General features: G+C 37.8%; 1 protein-coding gene across 1 annotated transcript; it reads left to right on the top strand.

The window, feature by feature from the left end:
- The first annotated feature begins 3,752 nt into the window (after nt 1-3,752).
- lhx6b (LIM homeobox 6b) lies at nt 3,753-12,668 on the top strand. Its single transcript, XM_085427050.1, has 9 exons — nt 3,753-3,960; nt 4,588-4,718; nt 5,281-5,412; nt 5,833-5,954; nt 7,819-8,039; nt 9,202-9,302; nt 9,390-9,485; nt 10,236-10,407; nt 12,439-12,668. The coding sequence occupies exons 2-9, from the start codon at nt 4,716-4,718 to the stop codon at nt 12,519-12,521; spliced, it is 930 nt and encodes a 309-aa protein (XP_085283176.1). The 5' UTR covers nt 3,753-3,960; nt 4,588-4,715; the 3' UTR covers nt 12,522-12,668.
- The last annotated feature ends 9,337 nt before the right edge of the window (nt 12,669-22,005 follow it).

Below are 22,005 nucleotides of genomic sequence, written 5' to 3'. Positions count from 1 at the left end.
AAACAAAAGGTTTTCTGCAGCCACAGGGCTCACCCCCTGGTGGCCACTGAAAACACTGCAGGTTTAAGGGACTTTAGTGTTGGCTTCAGTTTTCAGAAATAGTAGGTTTGTGCTTCGTTTATACTGTGCATGACTTTTTCCAGTAAATTATATTCGGCCAAATGGCAGAAGAAACAAAAGTTAGTATTGTCAGTGCATTCAAACAACTCTGTGACACTTTTCTTCTGGCTAATTAAAAGTAAAAGTAGTTTGCCTTTTAGTTTAGACAAGTGGCTAGCGTAGAAAATTACTAGTAAATAAGGACTAAATAAAACAAATGTTATTTATATTGAGACTGTTACAAAAAAACATTTCGGTTCATATATCATGTAAGCTTGCCGTCTACAAGCAATACAAAGGTGGTGTTGTGAGCCAGATAGCTAAATAAAAAGCCAGTTAGCTGCACAGCATGTAGGCAAGCTAATGCTGACAGTTTTGTCACCAGATTGACTTTGTTGTCATTACAGTCTACTTTCATATAGGTATTCGATGGTTTCTTAGTTGCTGGAAAACATACCTTTTTGGAAATGCAGGTAACAAATCTGTCATTAACCCCTGATGACTTTTTTTTGGTCTATATGTTGACTTTAGTTCTTGAACAGCAAACTAGACAAAATCTGTCATCTAAACTAAAAGACCCACTTTATTGCTTTTGAATCACAGCGTTCATCTGATTGCTCAAAATATTGACATTTTAAATGTTTGAAATTCATTAATGAGTTATTGTAGAAATATTAGTAAAATATTAGCAAAAATGACGATAAAACACACAGCTGCTGAGTATCAACACTGGCGATGCTGAAAATTTCAAGAGAAGTAAGATATACCACACATCAGGACAAACAGATGTTGGCAATCAGAATTCTGGAGTGCACCTTTATTCATATACAGGCTTATAATATTATAAGTAATATATTTTTTTATGAAGTATTGCCTCATTTATTGCTAGTTTACAACATCTCTTTTCTTTTATCGCGACACTGTTTCAGTTGGGTGATATACAGAATTCAGTTTTTGGCTTCACACTAAGTAAACACTCCAGGAAGCATCATTGTTTGCCACTTCTCATTTCGAGGATGAAAATGGTCCTTTCAGATCATCTGTCAAACATCACTGTCTTTGATAAAAACCTCATAGTGTTCACATGGTCAGAAACTGGTCAAAACCCTCCAAAAACACGGTCACATTATCATTAAAGAACCTCTTTTCTCTTACAGCTTGACCAGCCCACTTCAAGCTGACCCTGCTCCATCTAGTAATTACAGTTAACGCAGAGAGCTTCTGAAGTGCATTACACTGACAATACAAACTGAGACAACCAGGGTTGCTTTTTAAGTGATCAATAAAAATTAAGAGTCATTGATTTTGTGGAAACCTTTACTTTTGTTCTGTTTGTTCCCCTCTCTGAAGGTGTTTGGAGTAAAATCTTATATATATATATACACACACACATAGACAAAGGGATATATTTTTGACGTCGATGCTGTGAAATCTCTAGGGAACACATTACTTCAAGCACAGAAAGAAAGATAAAAAGCATTTCAAACATTTAAAAGTATATTTTGTTATGAACATACATAAAGAGTACAAGTACCCAAATGGTAGTTAAACATCTGTCAACAAAACTTTCTTTCTACAGAAACTCAATTTTATATTGCCATGTATCAGGGGAGCTATTCATAAACCACATTTACTTATCAGCTTAGCCAATCAAACATGAATGTTTACATCATCATATTCACACAACAGCCAAGGCGTTAATCGTCCTCCATGACCTCAGGGAACCCTGAAGTGAACGTGGCAGTCGTAACATGTTGCCATTTTAACATATTTAGAAACAACATAAAACATCATATAAATGACTGCAGTTAAACAATAAAGCCTCTTAAGTATCCCTGTGGAGATGCAAGCAGAATGAGGTGTGTGATCGGTGCTGGTTGTCTGTTTGTCAGTAAGATTACGTAAAAACGACCAAGCTAAATTTCATGAAACTTACAGAAGAGGTGGAGCATAGCCAAAGGAAGAAACCATAAAATGTTGGCACTGCTTCAGTTCACTTTCTTTAAAGTGGACTTGGTAGAGGATGTGCTCTGCACGTCCCTTCATTGTTCAAATGTGTAAGTAAGCATAAGAATAGGTATCTGACTACCGATGCTTTTCAATCTTTTCCACAACGAGTACAGTACTGCAGAGTCCCTTAAATTCAAGTGTTTTTGTCTGTCATTCAGTTTGATTAAATTACCTCAGAGTTGCTGAGATTCAATCAAACTTTAATATTGTCTCTAAACTACTGCCAATTGGGCCAGTAACATTATATTTAATTTCCTGTGGTATTTCTCAGCCTAAAAATGTCAGTGCAGGTGACAAACATGGCAGCAGATCAACAGAAACCATCAGTCAGGGATAAAAAAAAGTCAAGAAAGAGCTGCCTCTCTAGTTTACTAAGTAGCACTGTGATGCTGGGAAACATGTCATCAGTACTAAGTTTAAGTGTTGGAAGTAAAACTGTTATTCTAAGCAATGAGGGGCTTTCTCAGCACCAAATCATGGGTTCACTGCAAGGCGCTGTAAAAATACTGTGTAGATTATTGGATCATTTTCTATCGTTGGTATCGGTGGAGGAGAAGCATCACAAAACCCCTTCTTTGGAGGAGACCAGTGCCAAATGCTTGAGGTGAACAAAGTTATATCAGCATGTTTCTTTTCTGACAGGCAATAGAAAGGTGTCCAAGAAAGAGCTGGAGAATTACTATCCTGCAGGGTATGAGTGAAACTTTGTGGTGGGACTGTTTAAGTCTGGGGGTATTTTCTCAGTGCTTTGCTTAGACATTTTTACAAAGTCTCCTTCATCACGATCAAGTGGTCTATTCTATGATGACATCCTCCGCCTTCTGCTTTGCATTACTGCAAAACATGATTCATATTAGTGCAAATATAAGATACCCCCAAAACAGTTTTAATACAACTTGAAGAGTAGTTGTTAACCTCACTGAACTATTTCTGGAGGAAATCATGTTTGTTAGAATATCCCCAAAATGTATGGCGTCACTTAAGTCTGTCATTAAGCAGAAGGACTTCATCTTTTCACTGAAACTTTTTAACTCACATAATAATAATACTTTTGTACCCCAACTGTATATTTTTATGAACAGTATTCACTTATTTGCTAAAGCGCTGAACATGCACTCTCTAAAAGTATGAATAGAAATCTTCTGGGGCTAATTATATGCTTTAAACTCTAAATAGACCTTAAATTTCTGTAGAGCAGCATTTCCTATATCCTATAGGATCACAAATAGATTTTTTTTCCCATTCTGATAATGCAAAAAAAAGTATACCACTTAAACCATTTTAGAAAAATTAAGAGAATTTCTACATGACTAATTATTACCACTGCAGACGTCATTAAACTCCTTACGTTGCAATCAACTCTTATACATGGAAGTGTGAAATCACTTCCATGTATAAGAGCTGATTGATGAAGTGGCCTCAAAGCTGTGACCTTTATATCCAAACGAAGAAATTCAGTTAATTAGCCGGTATTCGCTGTTTTTTTTTTCTTTTTTTTCTTGAATTAATGCGCTAAATCTACATTTTCCTGTGAGAAAGGAGGTCTGCTGGTCCAGCGTGCAGCATCACATCCTGTCTGACTAAACTGGGTGTAAACTCCGAGTCGAGGCGGGGAGGAACGGCAGAACTGTGAGACTGTATGGGAGGGTCACTAGAGCCACTGGTTTGTCCTGCAGAGTGAATGAAGTTGGATTATTATTATTATTTTGTGTTGAATGCAGAAAAACAGAAGGAAACCCTTGGGAGAACAAAAGAAACATGGTCCCCGGAATTATTTGGATATTTTACCTGTGATGTTTTGGAAAAACTTTCATCGGACGATGTTTTCTCTGCTTTTGGGAGGTTTTCTATGTATGAAGTATATGTTTTTATGTTCCCATAGGCCCTCTCGCCTCATTTTACTGCCTCCAATATTTATACCGTAGCTGGTAATTAACATAATCTTGCATTCGTGTTAATTTCGAGGAATGAAGGACAACACGAAGTCCGGATTGCCACCCAAACGCAGATTTTTTGGCAGTTTATGAATGCAGCTGTAATCACGCAGGGGAGCCTCAAGTACTTAAATGGGTCCATCATGAGAAAGAGACAATCAAGCTCCTTTATGTCTCAAGATCAGCTGCAGTTTCGGCACATTGTCTGTTATGAATAGACCGATCTCCAATTGAGCCTCTTCACTTTGAGATTTTTCGATTTTCGATTATACGGCTATTGAAATTAGGATGTGCCGCTTTTTTCTCTCTCTTAGCTTGGTGGCTTGGTTGCCTTTTTTTTGATTGACAGATGAAATTGACACTCGGGTTGCCTCTTATCAAGCGAAGCATTTCAATCTACCGCTAATTGCAGATATAGTGCCATCCTTTCTTTTCACTGCGTTTGATTGCATGGGAATACAGCCTCCTATCGTGCACAAGAGGAATGATCGATCATATATAGTTTTTCCCCTCCTAATTGCATCAAAATTTCTTTTGTTGCCAGGGTTTAAATGCAGGAGAAACTGTTATTCCTTGTTTTGGACCGGATATAGTGTGGGTTGGGGCAGAGATGCGTAATGCGCAGAGCAAGCTCCATCTCTTCTCCAAATAGGCAGCCTTCAAGATCCGAAAATGGTGAGTCACAAACATCTGGACGAGTTTGGTTTTCAACCTTTTCATTTCTTTGTCTTTCATTCACTCTCCACATTTTATTTATTTATTTTCGTAACGGGATAGAGTTAATTTGGCGGAAGCGCAGGTTTAATCGGGAGGAGATGAAGCGTAAAGACGCCAAAACTCAGTTTATTCACTTTCCTTTTGCGGTTGGAGTTCACACATTGCAACGGTTCTGGGCTGAGATACAGATTCATGTAATTTTATGAAACTTGAAATTGCATGTTGTATACAACATATACGGGTAAATTATTAGTAAATATACACAGAAATAGTTAGCACTCACTAGCTACCAGATCGAGTTTTTTTTTTTTTGTTTTTGTTTTTGTTTTTTTATATCAATGTTTTTTCCTGGACTGGATCTTCATGTTGGCACCACGTCTCTGGTTAGGATTTACATATTTCACTGACGTTTTATTTTATTTTTAAATCTACAAGATGCAATGAAATTGTATTTGCTATAAAAGTGATTTATTTTATTTTATTTTAATTTATTGTATTTTATTTTGTTGTCTTTGCGCAGTCTAAATCGGAGGTGAAGAAGGAGTCTGGGGAGTCCGGCCCGTCGGAGGCCGCCTGCCTCTGCCCTCCTCCGGCGGCAAAGAACCAGTGCGCGAGCTGCGGCATGGAGATCCAAGACCGCTACCTGCTGAAGGTGCGAAATTAACCCATAATAAATCCTACAGTGAGAAGTAAGATTTGTTTTGTTTTTGTTTTCTTTATTTAAAGCGTAAGCTTCTCTTCACATCCCTGTCTTCAGGAAATCACTGATAATGACAGAAATGATCATCCTGCAAACGTTTCCTGAGGTTGCTGTCCATTTTTCTTCATGTCTGCTTTCTTTTCGAAAAAAATCCCAGTTAGTGTAGAATTCCACAGAAGACTGTACAGAACTGGTCAAATGCTTTTAATTTTAGTTTTTTCTAACGCTGTTTAATTTCTAGTTGAGCATCTCGATTAAGAGAGCTATCGGAGTGTGATATGTGTGTGTGTGTGTGTGTGTGTGTGTGTGTGTGTGTGTGTGTGTGTGTGTGTGTGTGTGTGTGTGTGTGTGTGTGTGTTTGAATCTACTCAGGTCAACAACCTGAACTGGCACCTGGGCTGTCTGGAGTGTTCAGTGTGCAGAGCGTCTCTGCGCCAACACAGCAGCTGCTACGTTAAAAACAAAGAAATCTACTGCAAGCTCGATTATTTCAGGTAAGAGCTCTGATGTTTTACAACGACTGTAGTTTTCCAAAGCTGCCTGTAAGAGTCTTATAAGATTTACTTAACATTTTAATATTTTTCTTAATATTTTCTTACTATTTTTTCTTAGAGCTTTTTCGACCGTTAAAAAAAATAAAAACTCCGATATGTAATTTGATAACAGTCACAGCACTGAAATGTGTTTATTTTTCTATAAGGCCCGAACTGAAACTTATTAATCATCAGTTATCGTTTATATGGGATTTATATTAAATTTGGCAATTATTGAAGAATGATGTATGATAATAAAATAACATTTAGTGAAGTGTAGGTCGCTTTTTTGCCTGGTCGATGAAAATCATTCAGAAAAATTAATACGACGATTTAACTGAGAATATCCAAAAACGTGTATTATTAATGAACAACACGGGGCAATATTTCCTCTTTACGGAAAAGAATACACAAATGAAAAATGTGTATTTCACTAAAAGCATAATGCTGATACAGATTATTTATCTTGCCATTTTTAACAGTACCCGCCTGTCTTATCATATCAATAGAAATCTACACAGCCAGACTCGTTGGGCATCTACATATCTTCAATTATTTGGGGAAAAAATACAAAAAATAATCTTTTAAAATGCTCAAAGGGTGGAAAGTTTTCCCTAAATGTTTTACATTTAATCCTTCATTTAATAGAGTAGAAAAAACTTCCCATAAAACATTATTGTGCTTATGTGATAAATTATTGCACCTAAATTAAATTAAGTTCTAGCTGTTTTTACAGCTCATTGATCTTTGCTCTCCAAGTTGATCTTTTGGTCTCACTATGATTTGGCTTCAAAGTCATAATTGGAAAAAAAAAAAAAAAAACAACAACAGAATAAATCACCAGTAAAACAATGTTTTTAAAATAACTTCTTGTGTTTCTATCTGCTTACTCTCATAAAACCTAATGACCAAAAGCCTCCAGAGGAAAGAGCTTGATTACCAGCTGGCTGCCCTAAATGTCCCTTTCCATTTCAGTTAGTTTTGGCCTTTTGACTATTTGAAAATTTGATAGAAAACTGGAGAAATGTGCAAAATCAACAGTTTTACTGACTGATTTTGTGGTTCTTTCTAATGGAAGCAGTGGCTATTACTTTAATTTGAACTTCTTTTTATTGACTTTTTTAAAAATTCAATCATCTTGAGATGTACCAGTCCATTGCCACTGCCTGCTCTCCCACATTCTCTTACCCAGCATCTCACACAAATCACTCAATGATAAAGAGGACACTTATTATCTTACACTCACTTATTCTTCAGTCCAGTTACTATAAACCGTGTGACTCACAGAAATCTCTGCGTAGGACATTTAGTTTCCAGTGGTGGGAGGAATGCCTCCACCTTTCACTTTTCACAGTTCCAGTTTTCCAAAATCTCACTGGCTTTTCTTTCTGCACCAGAAATGTTCATACACTCAGTGAGATCATGTTGAATCACTGTTTTTGTCCCAGATTGTACCTTTCAGGCTAAATGCAGACTGTATTTGGTGGAGAAGCAATTTGTATTGTGTGTGCAATGTTTAATTACCCCAAACAGAGATGTTGGATCATGCTAAGATAAGTCATGTTCAAAACCTAAAGCTTTATTGAGAGCAGATGATGCAAGATCATATCAGTAATACGACTCCTCTGCACAGATGTTACACAAAACAGTAAAACTAATTATTTCATATTTTGCTGTTCTATTTAGTCCAACAGTTTTTTTAGTCTTTCTGTGTGTTAAAAAATTTAACAAATATATAATAGTTTGGTTGGACACCAGAATATCCCTTCTTGAACTCTGTAACCTGCAGCCAGCCTTCACCTGCTCGTGCCTTTCTTCTTCACAGTAGGTTCGGCACTAAGTGCGCCCAGTGTGGCCGACAGGTGTACGCCAGTGACTGGGTGCGAAGGGCTCGGGGCAGCGTGTACCACCTGGCCTGTTTCGCCTGTTTCTCCTGCAAGAGGCAGCTGTCGACCGGGGAGGAGTTCGGCCTGGTGGAGGGCAGGGTGCTTTGCCGCAGCCACTACGACATCATGCTGGACAATCTACGCAGAGCTGCAGAGAACGGTAACCCAACCAGTGAGAGTTAATCTCACAGACACCGAAGATGAATGTCTGAGGTTGGATTACCAGCTAAAAACTCTGGGGGGAAAGTACCTGTTAGTATTTAGGCACACTAGAAATGCAGATGTTTGATGACTGATGAATGGCAAAACTTTAATCATACATGATGTCCACGTGTGCAATTCTGAGGGATTTGTTTTTTGTTAATGAAACATTTTTGTGGTTTTTGACTGTTGGTCAAACACAACAACATATAAGAAGATTTTTATTCGGTCTGCACGGCTTAATGATGGACCTTTTCTGACTTTTTGTAAACTAAACAATCTGTAATTAGAGAGAAAAATCAGTCTTACTGATAGTTAGTCATCATCGATCCGTTTGTGGAATAAGATCACACAGGTCTTTTGGAGTGTTAATGGGTCCAAACATCGTTAAGAATCGGGCTGCAAGACTGGAGAACCAACATAGCTGACATGCTGGTTCAGTGGTTCAGATTTCGAACATATCTGTCATTAATTAAATAATTTGGAGTAAACCAAGTGGGCTTTTGAGGCCCCTGTGCAGTTATGACTTCACTTGTTTTGTAACCCAGCCTTGGTTTAAGCCTAAGTAACAGAAGGAGTAGTTCAAGCTCTAAAGCTCTTCTACTTCAGTTGCTCTCAAGCTATTCAGCCCCTTTTAACAGTGATATAATGCAAATAATCAGTTGGAAGGAACGTTTTTCTTGATGTTTTTGGATTTTGGATGCACCATTTTAACTGGTGTAAAGTTTCCGAATTGCTTTTGCTTTACTTTGACTATCTAAATTCCCTCCTGTTAATTTGTTGGACTAAAATTAAGTTGCGAGGGTCTGAAAACAGAGCGAGTGTAGAGGTTAAGAGAGCCTGGAAAGAAGGAAGAGACTTTACATGAAAGACAAATAGAGGAATAATTCCTTCATTTCTCACTCTGCTGTGCTCTCAGTGATTCAAACGTATCCCATAGTGGTGTAAATACTTTGGATAGTGCGGCTGCTGGCAAGAAAACATTTTAATTATGTTACTGAGTAAATCTTCCATTTTGTGACACTGTAATAAGATTTTCTTTTCCTTTAACTCGCTTTGTGTAACTTTGCACTCTGATGACTGCATTTTAATTAGTGAATGATTACTGTGTCTATCTTAAGGCACAGGACTGACTCTGGAAGGAGCGCTACCTTCTGATCAGGACTGCCAACCAAAACCAGCCAAGAGGGCACGGACATCATTCACTGCAGAGCAGCTGCAGGTTAGCACCATTCTAATACGTGTGTGTCTACAGCACAGTGTTACTTGGCATTTCATGCCCTCTGTGTCTGGCTTTGTGTGTTTGCAGGTGATGCAGACTCAGTTTGCCCAGGACAACAACCCCGATGCTCAGACGCTGCAGAAACTGGCAGAAATGACGGGACTGAGCAGGCGAGTCATACAGGTAGGCAATGGTCAAATCTGGTGATACACTATATAGTTCAAGTTCTACTTTATATCAAACTAAAAAAAAAAAAGTTTTCGTGTAATATTAGCATGATAGAAAAGATCAGAAGGATGGTTTTTCTTTTTCAGGCTCCTGGAAACTGGTTAATAATCACACTTAATAACACAAAGTTGTGATTGTAACTTGATCTTTTGGGATCATAAGTTAAAGAAACTGAGGAATCAGGGTATAATATTATCTGTTTAGTATCCAGAGTTTTAAAAGGGTGATCCCATTATTCTTACATTAAAACTTCACATGCTAACAGACTCATACCTCACAATACTTTTCTTGCAATTTGCTCTGATGATGCTTTGTCTTATTATGATTTAATTTTTATCCAAACGTTTTTGATTTTAAGGGTTTCCAAAAGAAAAAGCAGACATCTTTGAGAAAGCTTTCCTTTCTTTTCACTGTTAGTGCTTTAAAAACATGACCCCTCTGGGAATGATTCCATTTCAACTCTAAGACCAATAAAACACAATTACAATTGTTGTACTTCACAGAGAAGCCAGTTTAAACACTAACACCATTAAGCTGCAGACTAAAACACTCACACATCAAACTGTTATCACCTGGCTTAGGTGAAGAAACTAATGGGGTGTGGTGAGGGGAATCTGAACCCGGGACCTGCTCGGCGTTGTTGTAGTGTTTGATCATATCCACCTGCTTTTTGCACGATCACATTATCAGTAATATTTTTTACAGGTTTGGTTTCAGAACTGCCGGGCGCGACACAAAAAGCAGCCGCCTCAGAGCAGCTTCTCTCAAAGCGCTCCGCTGTCCAGGATGCCCCCGTCGCTGCCAGAAGAGATCCACTATTCACCGTTCAGCAGCCCAGACCGACCACACCTGCTGGCCCTGCATGGATACCTGGACAGTGAGTGTCAAGTCTTTAATCGTCTGCTAGTGCCATTTAATGCAGGGCCCTTTTTTCCACTGCTGGCAGGTGAACGTTCAGCTTTCAATGCTTAAATGTGACATTTTACCTCAATCTCTCTCTCTTATATCATAAACTATGCACAGGTGGAAGCCAATTTACTCAAGTCCAGCGCTTAAGTAGGAACTTGAAGCATGTAAGGAGGCTACTTCGTGCTTCCTTTAAGGAAGGAAAGTCATGAAAGATGTAATTATTTTACATGTGAAACAGATTGTGCATTAAAAATAGCAGTTTGCAGTGTTAAACCACCAGTAGTAGTTTAACAGTGATTATCATTAAATTATGTTGCATAGAGGAAGCTGTGTCATGTTATGGATCGATAATATTTGTGTCTCATTAAGTTCAGTTAACACTATTTTTAATGCAGGACTTAATTTTAACTATTACTTATTAGTGATTAGTGCAGTGATTAGTGCAGTGGATTGTTAAATGTGTCCATGTTTGATAAATAATAAGAATAAAAAGAAGAATATTTCTAGTGGTTTACGCAATCACCCACACACAAACAATTCCTGGTCTGAGACCTGGAGGAGACACAAATCACTCTGGGATCGTGCCAAATGAAATATGGGGAGCCATCCACTCTGGTGACCTCTTGTGAATAATGGCAAATTTCATGTTTGCAATATGAGTATTTACATGAGAGATAAATGGTGCTTTATTCTGGGGTGGAAGCTGAAAATTTCATAGAGTGTTGAAGCTCTAAGGGAAGCTTTAAAGTAATATGATGGAAACATTTGACTGCTAACATGGAAATTTGAAGGACTGTGAAGGAGGGATCCCCTGTCTGTTTCGTTTGTTTTTTCTCATCAGAATTTTGGTTTGATTTCTGGCAACAAAACAGAAAAATGTATTCATCAGACTTTCAGTCATTGCTGGTAAATTCCACTTGTGTTCATGGTACTTAAATGTTCACTGGAATCGCTTTGCACACAAGTTTTAAACTAGCTGAGCAAAAAACAAAACAAAACAAAAACAACTTTCTGTTCAAGCACCATGAAATAATATGTGGCTTAGAATATTGTTTATTAAACATTTGTACTAGAAAATAAGTTAAAAGAGAAAACTGTGCTAGTTTTTTAGCATTGTAAAGTAAAGAAAGTTTTTAGCCTGCACATCTTTGTGGTCACAAAGATTACTACATAAAAAATAACAAGGAGCCTAATTTCTTTCGTGTTCAACTGATTTTTAATATGTATTACTCTATTTGTGCACTGAACTTAAAGTGAATGTTAAAAAACACTAGCTATAAGTATTTGCACCCAAAACAGCTTCACATTTTAAAACAATGACAGACTTAAATGTTTGTTTTGAGTAAAAATAAAAAATAAAATCTTTCTGATTTTGAAATTTCTTTATATTTGCATATGTAAAATAGAAAACAATAGCAATAATAAAGAAATAAAGTTTAGAAATAATAACATTTAGGAATTGTGATGTAAAAACTGGATGCCAAAACTCAAGTCTCAAAACATGTTGTTTACAAAAGTGTAGGTTGGGAGAAGAAAGCTATAAATAACTAATCACTCCTGGGAGGATTTTACAGTTTAAACATCCACCCACCTCATCTCCACCCAGTCCAGGTTCTTCAGACTGACCACAGGACAAATTTGCTGGTGGGTGGAAGTTATTTGTGAACAGCTTGTGCAGAACGTTGCTGGTGACAAAACCAGCAACATTCACTGTACACTATGTAGGTATTTCATAGGTACAGATTACATCCAGTGAAGTTACACTTTTATAAAAATGCTGTAATAGTACAAGGTGTGCTTTATGGGTTTTAACACCCTATATGGGAATATTTTGTGATTTTGAAGTATTCACATTCACTCTGAGCCTTCTTCTCTGTGGTTTATCTCATTATTTTGATGCTTTAAGTATTTATGTCAGTCATCAGTAGCATATTTCTTCATTATAATAACGTGGTCCTGTTGCTTGCCAAGCTCATGTTGTTTCTCTTTCTTTGTGCAGCTCATCCCTTCTCTGTCCTCGCTGCTCCGGGCCACTTGACCCACCCGTCCATCTCTTTACCACAGCTTCCCATCAGCCGCTGACTTGCTGTGTCTACTTTTCCACCGTCGACACTCTGATGATGTTGTGGAGGGAAAAAAATCCTTTGGGACGCCCTGTCAGCAATTTGCTCCGTTTGGAAGTCAAGTCCTCGGGTGACGGCAGGACCGCGTTTTTTAATCAGTCGGGTTTCTCATTGTGAGACTGCTGAGTAAACTGTGGTGAAGCCTTCAGGCTAACACAGGAGTAACTTTTTAATTTTGTCTTGTTTTTTTTTTATATATAATGCAGAAGACCACTTTTATTTTATTTTCCTTTTTTTTCCACGGGACATGAAACATTGCATCAAGTTGGAAATGGTTTTCACTTTCAAACAAGATATTTTAATTGCTCCAACATGAGCTTAAAGAAAAGAAGAAAAGAGGAGTGGTTGTAGCAGTGTTACAGTAAAACCTCAGCATTTTTCTTTTTTACATTTTGTACTGGTGATGAGCACATTTGCAGCTTTATTGTTGTTTGTTGTTGTATTGTTGTCAGAAAATGGAAACTCTTATTTATTCAGAGCAAAACTTCACTTTTAAAAACGCACTTTTGAATGTGTCTTGAAATGGAAAAATTCAGTTACTGTACATTGTAAATACGGTCATGGTTTAATAAAATGTATCAGATCCCTTATGAAGGTTTTAGTGTTTGAATAATAGACAATCAGGCTGACTTGAAGAGCAAGGAGTAAAGTGTTTATACGTGTGTGTGTGTGTGTGTGTGTGTGTGTGTGTGTGTGTGTGTGTGTGTGTGTGTGTGTGTGTGTGTGTGTGGTTGAAAATGCAACAGCTTCTCGAAGATGGAGTAGAAAAATGTGATATCGTATGAGGACACTATTTTTACACTCAAAACCACTAAATCTAAAGGTCACCTGTCAGAGGCTAAGTACCTAAAGTAACCTGTTATTAAGAGCAATATCCCACGACAAACCTGCACATCATCTCCAATTTACATGCTGTACTTTACAGGAATTGTGATCAATCCCACTGCGAAAACGATTATAACCGTTTTCACTCAAAGCGTGGCCATCGATTGGGCAGTTTGTCGGCTTTTATGAGCTCTTCTAGCACAGATTATCTACAGCTGTTATACTGATTGACAGCACTTAAGGCGCCGTGATTGGCAAAGAGTGAATGGGATACTTCGAGCTAAAGCATATCGTTACATGTGTATTTTTCCAAACCGGATCAATGTGGGGGCTTTTTAACAGCAAATCCAAGAGTGCAGCACCTGTGCAATTTCACATTCCTGCTAAGGAAGACCCCTGTCAGGTTCTGTAGAGTTTAGCAAACCACATAAGAGATCACATGTGTGACCATGTGACCAGTATACAGTTAAAAAGAATAGGGTGCGTATTGATTTACTCGAGATTTTTTTATTGTATTAAACCAGTTTTCTGATGTGGTTTATAGATACAGATATATTTAGGATGGCATTAGCACGTTTTCAGATAAGTAGTAAGTTTTGAAGACCTACGGAAATTGAGCTAGCTGTTTACAACCAAAGTGAAAAGCTATTTTCTGTGCATAAAGAATGATCCATTTAAAGGACAAATGCACAGTATATAACTGTTTATTTTGATTCCTAGTTTGCATTTTATCTCATGAAATGAAATAGCTATTTGCACAAAAATCCAGAAACACCGGGATCAGTGAACTGACATACTTTCCATTGACGGTAGTCTTCCTCCTGTTGCTTGTAAAAAAGAAGCAGGAAAGTCCATTTGAGCCCCTGCTGCCTTTAAGCAGACAGCAGATAAACACACACACAATGGTTCCTTCATACTCCTCAGAGATTTAATTAAAGATGTCCATATGTTGGCTGGGCCAGGTGTGTTTGAGTGTCTATTTAGGTTGATTTTAATGTATATATAAGTGCTGTATTATCTCAGCGCTCTTGTTCTTTCCTAAACTTTGCGCTTAAATCAAACTTTCCTCTAATCAATCGCTTCCAATCAATTCAATCCAGGAGGAAACCTTTTCACTGACACGACGCTGCTCCTTGTGAAATCTCAGAACAAAAGCTGTCTTCATGCTGAGCAGAGATGATTATCAGGCTGACACAGCTTGGGCCACCTGCCAGCACTACACTGTAAAAACGCACATTTCTTCCCCTCTCAGACGCGAGCGCTTAAGGCAGCGTTTAGGCATGTCTCTCTCCATGCCAAGCATCCCCGAACGCTAAAGTCGACCCATTTTTGTCATGCTGTCATGCGTCCGCCTCTGTGATTGGCAGCCTCAAGTGGTTGCAGATGAAAGCGGGCCCCCCATGCTAATGAATAGGCCCCTGATTGCAGAGCTGCTCGCTCGCTGAATTACAGCGTCGGCTGCCTAATGAGCAGATACACTGCAGTGCCCCTCGTCTCCACGTATTCACATTTCTCTCCTTCACGCTGATGAGCGCTCCCCTGCGCAACAGTCAACAAAACCTCTGTGGAAGATTGCAACATGAGCCATCTTCATCAGCACCCTCCTCCTCCTCTAGTTTTTTTTATCAGACTGCCATATGCTGGCAGGGTCTTTTTTTGTGTGTGTTATTTTTCCTGCTTCACTAGATTATATTATTTGATTGCACTGAAGATGTTATACAAAGTAACTGAAAGGCTGATGAACATGATAATAGCTCAGTTCAGTTTAAATAAAGAAGCTAGATGTTTTGTGTTTTTTTCTTACTTCAGTGGTCTACAGTCAAATGCATTACAAATAAATGTAGTCAAACTTTGCTAATTTTACAAGAAACTAAAAATGATGCTTAAAATTGTTGGTTGGCTCTGATTTCATGACATGCACCTAAGTCAGTGAATCAGTTCTTAATTGAAACCAGAAAAAACTCAAATACATTTTGACCACTGAAATTTGGCCAAAAAATTGCCAGCATAAGTCAAGGTAATTTTCATTTAATCATTCTTCCTTAACTATTTATCCAATTTCAATAAAACTCTATGAAGTATAAAACTGCATTTTCAAATTTCAACATTTATCTCTACTTTTGACCTTTTGACCTCCTCTTTGACCCTGGATCTGACTGGGAAGTTCCATGGTTTTTTTTTAAGCATGTTAAAATATCCCACTAATAATAGTTCTCATTGAATGTACAAAACCTGAACCAATGAAATTGTACACTTACTGGCCACTTCATTAGGTACAGTAGTAGTACCTAATACCACAGTAATATGTCTCTTTTAGTGCTGTTCAATCGTTCGCTACAGCAAATATGACCTGCTGAAGTTCAAACTGAACATCAGAATGGGGATCAAAGGTTATTTATTTAATTTGAACGTGGGATGGTTGTTTATGCAAGGTGGGCAGGTCTGAGTATTTCAGAGTGTGCTGATTAACTGGGATTTTCCTGCACACCCATCTCTAGGTTTTGCAAATAATGGTCTGAAAAAGAGAAAATATCCCATGAGTAGAAGTTCTTTGGGGGAAAATTATGCCAGAGGAGAGAGTGGAAAGGCCTGGCTGCTTTAAACTGATAGGAAGGCACAGTAACTCAAATAACCAATGGTTACATGCACGGTATGCAGAAGTGCATAAACAACACATCAAACCCTGAGGCAGATGGGCTGCAGCAGCAAAAAAAAAAAAAAAACATACCTAGATCCACTCTTGTCTGCCAAGTACAGAAAACTGAGGCTGCAATATAGTTGCATCAAAACTGAACAATACAAGAAAATCATTGCCTGATCAAATCAGTCTCACTTTCTGCAGTGACATCGTAAGGTCAGTTTTGGCATAAACAATATGAAAGCACGGTATCAGTGGTTCAGGATGCTGGTGGTTTTTCATGCCACACTTTAGGTCTTTTAGTATCAACTAAGCTTGTTTAAATGATTTCCTGACCACGCCTATACCTTTGTAATTAGTGTACCCACTTCTGATGGCTGCTTCCAGCAGGATAACGCATCATATCACAAAGCCCAAATCATCTAAAACTGGTTTCTCATGTCACTGAGTTAATTGTGCTCAACCACCAGAGTCAAACTCAATCGAGTAGAGCACCTTTGGTATGTGGTGGAATGGGAAATTCATATACACCCAACCAAATGCAGCAGCTGTGTGAGGAATCTTTCCAGCACTCTCTTGAATCTGTGGCATGAAGAACTAATGCAGTTGAAGGGAACAGGGGGTCCAACATTGTACTAGTAAAGTGTCCCTAATGAAGTTCCCGCTGAGTAAACCAATACTTGGTTGTGGAGACATCCGTGTGCATACATGAAACAGAGTGATGAAACTAACACATCTATTCAGTAATGTTCTGGGTAAAACTGAAACTGACATTTCTCCATGTCAGAGCATCCAAACTTGACAAAACCTCTTGATGTAGCCTGGCAGATCAGGCTCTAAACAAATTCAGTACAGTTTTGTTCAGCTGTCTTTTGATTTACTGCTATTTGCTAAGCCTTGTGTATCAGTTTGTAAAAACATGGAAGAAAAATGTACCCAAAGGTTTATTAGGGTCTTCTTTGCTTCTTTGAACCCTTGTCCTTAGTTACACATGAATGCAGATTCTCTGCTTAAGTTGTTCAGTCATGTATCCCTAATATCTTTATTAATGTTTTTTTTTTCTGTTCTTCGTGTACTTAGTCATGTAATTATTAACTCAATCCCAGAAGAAGGACATTTTTTCCAGTCATAGTTACTATGAGCAAAGAGTGTTTTTTTCTGATGTCCCTTATTCTGGAAGACAATTATTTTTTCCCACAGAAAGTCTTCTGTGACTCACAGTTGATGTCTATCTACAGCTTGGAGCAGCACGAGACTCTCCCAGTTAAAACATCAGCTAAGCATATTAAAAGATCATTCTGGTGTATTTCAATCAGATGTATTTCCCATTAAGGCTGCTACTTTGGCTCTAAAAGTCATTCTAACTTTGCTTCTCCTTCTCCACCATTCAGATCAGGGGTACTGAGGAGATGCAAGACAGGGCATCACAGCTTTGAGCTTTCATTATGTTCTTGATTCTTACATGAAGCTTTTAAAACCTTTGTTTTTAATTTTGACTCAGTATAAGTTAAATTCCTTACTTGCAAACATCTTACAAGACTCTTGACTATGCTGACATAATAAAATCAGACTATATCAACTGCGAATTTAATGTAAATGATGATTCCCAGTGTTCACATCTTACATGATAGGAATCTCCAGGTCCACCACGTCCCAAAGGTGACCAGATTGAGATGTGCTGGAAGGAAACATAAGAAGACAGATACACTGTGGTCATAAAGAGCTGGACATAACAGCAACAACACTCAACTAGGCTGGACAGTTTAAATGATGCTCAATAGGTACCAAGAGGCTCAAAAAGTTCCAAGTAAATACCCCCTCCACGAATGCTTCCACATCCCTCACATGCTTTCATTTTGTTAACGCTGAGCGACTATCTGGATGTTACAGCAAACGTAAGACTCTCCAGAACATGTGTTTTTCCAATCGTCTATTGTCCAATTTTGTTAAGCCCCAGTGAATAGCTTCAGTTTCCTGTTATTAGCTGACAAGAGTGGCACATACTGTGGTTTTCTGCTGCTGCAGCCGATCTGCTTCAAGGTTTGTTTGGAGATGCTGTTCTTCATGTCTCTTTTGTAACAAGTGGTTATTCAATTTAATGTTTCCTTCTACAACTGGAAGATTGACTGGTGATTGACTGATTTATGTCAACTAGCCTTTGCTATGCTAAAATGTAGCCTTTCTTACATTTTAGCATAAGAAGCTTCAAATTAAGTTTCTATTATGTTGACAGTTTACTTTATTTATATAGCAATTATCATGTTTAAACTTTCCTTTTAAGCTAATGTTAGCTTAAGCAGCTAATCAGCTATAATTGAGAAGATACTTCATCATGTGACTTTTTTTGTATTTATTTATTTTCAGTTATGCATTATGTTAGGTTTTTTGTTATATTTTTTATATAATAACAGTTTATATTCTTATTATTTATTATCAGTTTTGTCAATAACGTTACAAGGAAAACAGGTTTGGTAGCTACTCCGCTGCTAGCTACATTTATTGCAAAGTTTCAGTTGTAAACCTATTGATACTGCTCAGCCTTAGCATAGTTGGGTGTTATCAAAAGTGTTGCAGAGTGTCTAAGAGCCCCAATATCTTTTAAAGATTGAAACTTATGATCACCTTTTAGATTAGATTAGCTTTTATTACCTGCAACCAGGGCTGCTATGGCGGGGAAAAAATATAAGAATTTAAAAATTTGAAAACATTTTACAGGCCTTTCTAGAACCTAGATCTGGTTATAATAACCTTCTCTTTCTTTCTTTCTTTTCTTTTCTTTTCTCATCTTTTGCAGTCCTCCAGCTGTCAGCCAAACAGCAATGACTTTGCTAATTTCCTCCCAAAAACAGGTGTTTATTTGCAGAGGCCTCACTTGTAAATGTAATGTCATCAACCATCAACAATTTCATCTTTTTTTATTCTAAGACTCTAAATGTGTACCTCAAAAGTGGATTATTTGAGGCTTCAGAGCTAGACCACGTCGACAAACAGCATGATGGTTAACACTACACGAGTGAGCATTTTTAGGTGAAATGTCCTTTCTTTAGGAAAACTGGACCACAGTGAATTTACTTTATGGCTTAGAGTGTTTTGTTTAAATATAGATACTGCACAGCCCTACCATTTAACCCTGGCTATAAAAGCACTGCACAACTGTATTTGGTATCGTGTTTCCAAACAAAGTCAAAACAAAGCAACAGGAATTTATTTGACTCTGGATTTTGGGCCGTTGCATAGTGCGCTGTAGAAAGTCATAGAAATAAACAAAGAACCTTTTTTTGTGTGTGTAACCGATAACTCTTACAGTAGCACATGAGAGCAGGGGCCCTGACGAAAGGCAAGGAAATAGCTGAAACTTATGATTCACTTCACCCAGGCTGACGGCCAACCACGCACCATGCAAAAATAAACATAGGACTCCACAGCAGGTTCCCAGATAGTGTTTACTTTGGGGAAATGACAACTGGTTTTGAAACATCACTGCACTTAAGTTTGATTTATGAGAAGCTGGAGCAGATTCTGAATCAATCTCCTGAGACTGATATGCCTAGGTGTTGCATGTCATATAAAGACAGTGGCACTAAAGCACACCTGAAGGCTGAGAATGCTGTTGAATTACTACATTTCACCCTATCAGATGGAGACTAGCTTAAATCAAATGATTCTGTATATCATGTAGCTTCCTCCATTTCCACAGGTTCACAGACACATTCAGAAATTTCAAATTCTCCTATAATTCAGTCCTGGACAAATATTAAATACATAAAGTAAAGAAGAAGTCACTTTAGTGTATTACAATAAAGATCTAAATGTTTTTAATCTCTGCACAACCATTTCCATGTCAGTTATGTGGCGTATGGCTGCTAATGATGGCTGTTTAAAAGTTGTTAGAGCAGTGATTCCCCAAGTGTGGTCTGTCGGCCCCTTGTGGGCGATGAAGGTACTGCACTTTAAAATTACAGATTATTGTTTTAATGGAGATTCCCAAATAAGTGAATTGATAAAAACACAAAGAAGAAAGTGCTTCATTTTCAGCTCAGAGGTGATCAGAGAAAGGTTTTGTTGGATACCATGAAATTTTCAGACTTTAAAATGGGCCACAGTGACCAGTGGGCTTAATGCTGTTTCCTCCCCTTTAACAAAAAAAACCCAAACTTTACGAAAGTACACCCAGTACACTTATTTGTGTGTCTTGTAGTAGTACACTTAAAGGTTTGATCATATAAAGTCTATCACCAGTTAGAATAATTTATCAGTCTCATGGTAATGGCCTGATAACGATATAGGAAAGACAACATGAAAAAGTTATATTTGTTTCGTATCCAGTTCGAGCTTCTGCCATACTGGAATGAGATGCCTGCTAAGGCTAAAGTTGTCCTTATTCCAGGCCATGGGATATCAAAAGCATGAGGACAACATGTGCAATCACTTTATACGTTATTTATAGGTTATATTGGCTGTAGTCTAATTTAAAGTCTGCAAGTTAAGAACCAGTTTTTCCATTTTTTCTCCAGTTTTTCAGCATTGTGAGCTAAACAGAAACATCACATAAATCATTACCCTTATCAAAAGATGTTGTGTCTTGAGCTTAAACTTGTCTTGAACTTTTGTATATTTTGACATGAAAATGGGAAATAGTTTAAGTGATTTATTTAAACTTGTGCAAACCTACATGGGATAAAGCAAATAAGGCCAATTTATAGTAAGCTTGAAAGTCAATATTTGGTATGCTCACTTTTATGGACACTCTCAGGTAGGCCTTCTTGGAATTTTGCTAGTTAGTCTTGAAGGCCTCTTGAAGAAGAAGCTTTTTTATGTCGACTGCTTTTTGTTCCGTTTTCTGTCAAGCTGATCCTACACTGCTTCAGGGATGTTGCGCTCTGGGCTCTGGGGACGCTGATCTATGACTGACAGTATTGCCACCAGCACGGCTTTTACTGCGAAAGTATGCTGATCAGATTATTCATAATTCCATTAAATTTGACAAGATCCTCCAACACCACTGTCTGAAATACAGACCCAACCCATGACAGAGGCTAGCTCACAGATGGCTTTAGACACTCCCCTGACCTGGACTGGACCTATGTCAGGGATTTGCTGTATTTCTCCCAATATTTCTCAAGGAAAGGACTTTTAGATGCTTTTCATCTGCTGTAGATAGCGTTTTTGAAGCCTACAACCTCCATTTGTCATATTTATTTAATTTTTCAAGGAGACACTGAACATGCTGAGATATCCTTAGAATACTTAAAGTTATCCTCAAGTTGTCTGTTGTGTGTAGACACATCACTGGTTCATCCCTTGAGTTATAGGTTCCCTTTTTGTGCTTGAATGATTTATAAATCATTTCTAAGTAACTTAAACATAATTCCCCTGAAAATGGTCAAATACAAAGACTGGACTGAAAAATGAGTGAACAAGCAGCCGGTGCCTTTCAGAAAGCCTAGAGACCTACAGCTCAAGACCGCTTTAAAAAATTATAAGAACGTCTGTGTCATAAAGAAATCAGGAGTAGCTCAAGGGTTTTGCACTTTATTGGAATATAAATCTTTATTTCTATATAATGTTTCATTTTCATACCATGTCTCTTCATAATTCAAGTAACTTGTGTCTGAAAATTTGAGCTTTAAAAATACTTAAGTTCTCTGCTGTAGTATGTGTTTTAAGCCACATGATGTCGCTGTATCCTTGCTATGTCTTGCTTTTGTGCTTGTGAGAATCAGTTTTATGGCTTTTCCCCTTTGACTAAGGAACAAAGATCCCACACATACATCAGAAAAATGTAACGAATATCAACACAAGTGTATTTGTACAACATGTATGCATCCAGTTGTATTACATTATAATGTAGTGACACTGTAATACAGACACACTTGTCCTGCAGTTAAGACTGCATTCAGTTTAAGTTAATATCCATTTGTTTGATTCATTCTGGGCCAAGTTGGACAGCTTTAAGTCATTAATGTTACTGTGCCTGCAG

The sequence above is a fragment of the Rhamphochromis longiceps genome, linkage group LG12 (genome assembly GCF_057381845.1).
Source record: "Rhamphochromis longiceps isolate RC_006_pf linkage group LG12, R_longiceps_female_GT1.1, whole genome shotgun sequence".
In the NCBI taxonomy this organism is placed as follows: Eukaryota; Metazoa; Chordata; class Actinopteri; order Cichliformes; family Cichlidae; genus Rhamphochromis; species Rhamphochromis longiceps.
Note: the sequence above shows the minus strand (reverse complement) of the source record. Positions and strands in the feature narration are given on the sequence as shown.